Below are 6,021 nucleotides of genomic sequence, written 5' to 3' on the forward strand. Positions count from 1 at the left end.
AGCAGGGACTGTGAAACTGGTCAGAATTGAAGGAATAGTGGATGGTGATAAATACAGGGAAATTCTTGAGGGAAACCTGTTTCAGTCTTCCAGAGATTTGAGACTGGGACAGAGGTTCACTTTCCAGCAGGACAATAACCCTAAATATACTGCTAAAGCAACACTCAAGTGGTTTAAGGGGAAACATTTAAATGTCTTGGAATGGCCTAGTCAAAGCCCATAGTTCAATCCAATTGAGAATCTGTGGTATGACTTAAAGATTGCTGTACACCAGCGGAACCCATCCAACTTGAAGGAGCTGGAGCAGTTTTGCCTTGAAGAATGGGCAAAAAATCCCAGTGGCTAGATGTGCCAAGCTTGTAGAGACATACCCCAAGAGACTTGCAGCTGTCATTGCTGCAAAAGGTGACTTAGTTATGAACACTCAAGTTTTCAGTTTTATTGTCTTATTTCTTGTTTGTTTTTCCAATAAAAAATATTTTGCATCTTCCAAGTGGTAGGCATGTTGTCTAAATCAAATGATACAACCCCCCCCAAAAACCCTTTGCCTTGATGACAGCTTTGCACAGTCTTGGCATTCTCTCAACCAGCTTCACCTGGAATGCTTTTCCAACAGTCTTGAAGGAGTTCCCACATATCCTGAGCACTTGTTGGCTGCTTTTCCTTCACTCTGCGGTACAACTTATACCAAAACATCTCAATTGGGTTGAGGTCGGGTGATTGTGGAGGCCAGGTCATCTGATGCAGCACTCCATCACTCTCCTTCTTGGTCAAATATCCCTTACACAGCCTGGAGGTACGTTTTGGGTCATTGTCCTGTTGAAAAACAAATGATAGTCCCACTAAGCACAAACCAGATGGGATGGTGTACCGCTGCAGAATGCTGTTGTAGCCATGCTGGTTAAGTGTGCTTTGAATTCTAAATAAATCACTGACAGTGTCACCAGCAAAGTACCATCCCACCTCCTCCTCCATGCTTCACGGTGGGAACCACACATGCGGAGATCATCCGTTCACCTACTCTGCGTCTCACAAAGACACGGTGGTTTGAACCAAAAATCTCAAATCAGACCAAAGGATAGATTTCCACCGGTCTAATATCCATTGCTCGTGTTTCTTGGCCGAAGCAATTCTCTTCTTATTATTGGTGTCCTTTAGTAGTGGTTTCTTTGCAGCAATTCGACCATGAAGGCCTGATTCATGCAGTCTCCTCTGAACAGTTGATGTTGAGATTTTTCTGTTACTTGAACTATGTGAAGCATTTATTTTGGCTGCAATCTGAGGTGTAGTTAATTGCCGATTTCTGAGGCTGGTCACTCTAATGAACTTATCCTCTGCAGCAGAGGTAACTCTGGATTTTCCTTTCCTATGGCGGTCCTCACGAGAGCCAGTTTCATCATAGTGCTTGATGGTTTTTTTGACTGCACTTGTAGAAACTTTCAAAGTTCTTGAAAGTTTTCGCATTGACTGACCTTCATGTCTTAAAGTAATGATGGACTGTTGTTTCTCTTTGCTTATTTGAGCTGTTCTTGCCATAATATGGACTTGGTCTTTTACCAAATAGGGCAATCTTCTGTATACCACCCCTGCCTTGTCACAACACAACTGATTGGCTCAAACGCAATAAGAAGGAAAGAAATTCCACAAATGTACTTTTAACAAGGCACACCTGTTAATTGAAATGCATTCCAGGTGACTACCTCATGAAGCTGGTTGACAGAATGCCAAGAGTGTGCAAAACTGTCATCAAGGCAAAGGGTGGCTACTTTGAAGAATCTCAAATATAAAATATATTTTGATTTGTGTGACAGTTTTTTGGTTACTACATGATTCCATGTGTTATTTCATAGTTTTGATGTCTTCATTATTATTATACAATGTAGAAATAGTAAAAATAAAGAAAACCCCTTGAATGAGTAGGTGTGTTTCAAACTTTTGATTGGTACTATATACACTGCTCAAAAAAATAAAGGGAACACTTAAACAACACAATGTAACTCCAAGTCAATCACACTTCTGTGAAATCAAACTGTCCACTTAGGAAGCAACACTGATTGACAATACATTTCACATGCTGTTGTGCAAATGGAATAGACGACAGGTGGAAATTATAGGGAATTAGCAAGACACCCCCAATAAAGGAGTGGTTCTGCAGGTGGGGACCACAGACCACTTCTCAGTTCCTATGCTTCCTGGCTGATGTTTTGGTCACTTTTGAATGCTGGCGGTGCTTTCACTCTAGTGGTAGCATGAGACGGAGTCTACAACCCACACAAGTCAGGTAGTGCAGCTCATCCAGGATGGCACATCAATGCGAGCTGTGGCAAGAAGGTTTGCTGTGTCTGTCAGCGTATTGTCCAGAGCATGGAGGCGCTACCAGGAGACAAGCCAGTACATCAGGAGACGTGGAGGAGGCCGTAGGAGGGCAACAACCCAGCAGCAGGACCGCTACCTCCGCCTTTGTGCAAGGAGGAGCAGGAGAAGTACTGCCAGAGCCCTGCAAAATGACCTCCAGCAGGCCACAAATGTGCATGTGTCTGCTCAAACGGTCAGAAACAGACTCCATGAGGGTGGTATGAGGGCCCGACGTCCACAGGTGGGGGTTGTGCTTACAGCCCTACACCGTGCAGGACGTTTGGCATTTGCCAGAGAACACCAAGATTGGCAAATTCGCCACTGGCGCCCTGTGCTCTTCACAGATGAAAGCAGGTTCACACTGAGCACGTGACAGACGTGACAGGATGGATGAACGCTTCTCCCTCTCTGTCACGGATGCCATTGTTACCCTTAGTTTGCAGATGTAATCCAGAGACAGGTGTTTTATACAACAGCCTTCTGTATTCTCTCTTATACTCCCTCCGCATATTTGCAATCAAAAGCCAGAATTTTCTCCATCTCCTTAGCTATCATACTCTGCTTTTACCGGGCATTCCACTGATTTCAAAACTCGGTCAACTTCTTCCATTGCAACAAAACTGTTGATCGCTGTTTCTTCCCCCATCACTGTCATCAGAAGACTCGACAATGTCTGGTTCAATGAAAATGTTTTTACCTAAATCAGGTATTTCCTCATTGTCAGATTTTTTTCAGAGTCAGAGTCAGCAAGGCATGATCGTCCTCCAGAAAGTGGAAAGCATTTGCAACACTTTTGCAGTTCTTTGTGATATCTTTAAAACATATGCGTTAGAAAGAATTACCTACACATACCGAGCAGCTCATATTATATACAGAAGCACGCTACATGGCAAACCAATCTGAACTCATCTCTTGGCAAAATTCTGCTCTGATACAGTTGAACCACAGAGTTTCTAAACCCAGAGGCACAACATTGCGAGACTTCTGGGAATGCTTGTGAACCAGACCAAGCAGACCAGGCTGGGGTTAGAGAAGTCAATGAAAGAAGTTAAACATTTTTCCTGAGTTGTTAATTTTAGCGGAATCTAAAGGCACAACCTAGATTTGAGCCAATGTCTTAAGTAGTTGAACATGTTATTGCTCCAACCCAATGAAAATTGCAAACTGAGACGCTTTCAATTTTGTCAAAAATAACTTTATATTGAAGGAGTGCCTTTGATTTGATGGCTGCACATGCGCAGTTCGGAGCACGAGCATTGCTAGACAATGTTGCCATGACATTGCCTACAAGTGTGATCAGGGATTTCTATTAGAGAAGCAGTTTTAGCCTGTCTTTGGTTGAATGGCAGAGGACTTCTGTCCAGATTTTGAAGGCCAATGGCTGGCAGGACTAGCTAGATTTTTTTACCAATGGACCACCAAATAAAATCCTGATTGGATATTGTTTTCTCTTTAGTATTAATGAAATCAGAAGATCATAAAAAAATGATTCTAAAGATGAAATAGAAATCAAAACGAAATGTAATGTAATAAAAAACATGTCTACATTGAGACCAGTGTCTCTTTTACATGAGAGCTCTACATATACAATTTCATAAAATACATCAAAAAACAAATACAACGTGAACTCATGGTTCCCCACTGCGTTGAACTGATGTTTGTGGACAGTGGGTAAGGTTGTACAACACATTTACAAGCCATTTTGGTTGTGATACAACTGCTAGTTTTGTGATAGGCTACAACAGAGAGCTTGTATGAAGAAAAATGATTACACAACTATTATGTAGTAACTCGACAACCGTTGTGTTAACATTTTTGTGCAGACAAACCTGAATAAAATTATTTTCTCTCAGGGGCAGAATGGTGTTGAGACCAGGAAAAGCTTCCAGTCTTACCCACCAGTGGACCTGATCAACAAACTAGCCAATGAGCTGCCTGAGGGTGTCGACCCCACCCAGAAGGAGGTCGGTGTTCTGAGCTGCTATAATGAAGTGACTAGTGTTCAAAGTACTGCCACACTGATACACTCAGATGCAATATTGCTCGGTAGTTTTTTAAGTGTGAAAAGTAGATTCCTTCATACACTACCATGAGTTACGGTGTATTATAGCTGGTTTTAAATAAAGTGTCTTGACAAATGTATTCTTTACACTTGAATGTTGCCTTGAAAAATAACAATGGTCTCCTTCTCTCTCGATCTCTCTCTCTTTCCTCCTTCCTCTGTCTTCCAGAAACATCTCTCAGACTCAGACTTCAGTGCCATATTTGGAATGTCTAAAGACCACTTTGCCAGCCTGCCTCAATGGAAGCAGCTGAGCATTAAAAAAGGCAAAGGCTTATTTTAAGGGGAATTCATCTCTCATCATGTTGTACCAATTTCCAGATGTTTAAATTTGCCAAGCATACTAATTGTACTTTGTTCAAAATGAATTTCAATTGATGTCTTATTATTTCAATCTAATGACAGTTGGTCAACAACAACAAAAAAACCTGCACTTGTCTGTTCCTAATTGTGCATTTAAAAAAGATGTCCCTATATTGTACTATATACTGTATGTCTGCCTCTCAATTAAGCATATAGATGTCCATGTTGAATACGATCAACCTAATCCAAAAGTCAATGTGTATTCTGAATGATTGTTTTATTGACTCTTCTGAGTTCCGACCACACACTACTACCATATCTCCTGTAGTTTTGTTGAATGTAATATGGTATGGAGGGACTTAATATACAAATAAAAAAGGGGAAATGTTATGTGTATCTCATCTTGTAGTGCATAAGTCCTGAGTTAGAGTACACCTCCCCATCCAGCTTCAATAAATTGTTGTTAATAATGTCAAAGTCAAACACTCATTCATATGTATGATTTAATTGTTTTGAATATATATTTTATGCCCCAAAAAAATTATAACAGAAATGTACAGAGCTGTGAAAAGGTATTTGCCCCCTTTCTGATTGTCTCTACTTTTGCATATTTTTTTTATACTGAATGTTATCAGATCTTCAACCAGAACCTAATATTAGATAAAGGGAACCTGAGTCAAGAAATAACACAACAATTACATAAGTATTTCATAAACAAAGTTATACAACACCCAATGCCCCTGTGTGAAAAAGTAATTGCTCCCTTACAATCAATAACTGGTTGTGCCACCCTTAGCTGCAATGACTCCAACTAAATCTTTCCTGTAGTTGAAGAATTTTGTCCCACTCTTCCATGCAGAAGTGCTTTAATTCAGCGACATCGGTGTGTTTTCAAGCATGAACTACTTGCTTCAAGTCCTGCCACAACACCTCAATTGGGATTAGGTCTGGACTTTGACTAGGCCATTCCAAAACTTCACATTTGTTGCTTTTTAGCCATTTTCATGTAGACTTGATTGTGTGTTTTGGATCATTGTTGCGCTTCAGCTTCAGCTCACAGATGGATGGCCTGACATTCTCCTGTAGAATGCTCTGATACAGAGCACAATTCATGTTTCCTTCTATTAAGGCAAGTCGTCCAGGTCCTGAGGCAGCAAAGCATCCCCAAACCATCACACTACCACCAACATTCTTGACAGTTGGTATTAGGTTCTTACTGTGTAATGCAGTGTTTGGTTTTCGCCAGGCATAATGGGGCACACGCAACAGTTGCGGCTAAAGCTGGCATAACTAGTTATTGA

At 41.0% G+C, this 6,021-nt stretch overlaps 1 protein-coding gene across 1 annotated transcript in view; it reads left to right on the forward strand.

Annotated features, from left to right (window-relative positions):
• The window catches only part of LOC106565431 (advillin), a 29,778-nt gene extending 24,575 nt beyond the window's left edge, over positions 1 to 5,203 (forward strand). Inside the window, exons 19-20 of the mRNA XM_014132556.3 lie at positions 4,209 to 4,319; positions 4,587 to 5,203. Coding sequence (XP_013988031.2) covers positions 4,209 to 4,319; positions 4,587 to 4,700 — 225 coding nt within the window. The 3' untranslated portion in view covers positions 4,701 to 5,203. The remainder of the gene's footprint in view (positions 1 to 4,208; positions 4,320 to 4,586) is intronic.
• Positions 5,204 to 6,021: the final 818 nt, after the last annotated feature.

Source organism: Salmo salar, chromosome 12, assembly GCF_965601325.2.
Source record: "Salmo salar chromosome 12, fSalSal1, whole genome shotgun sequence".
NCBI classification, from domain to species: domain Eukaryota; kingdom Metazoa; phylum Chordata; class Actinopteri; order Salmoniformes; family Salmonidae; genus Salmo; species Salmo salar.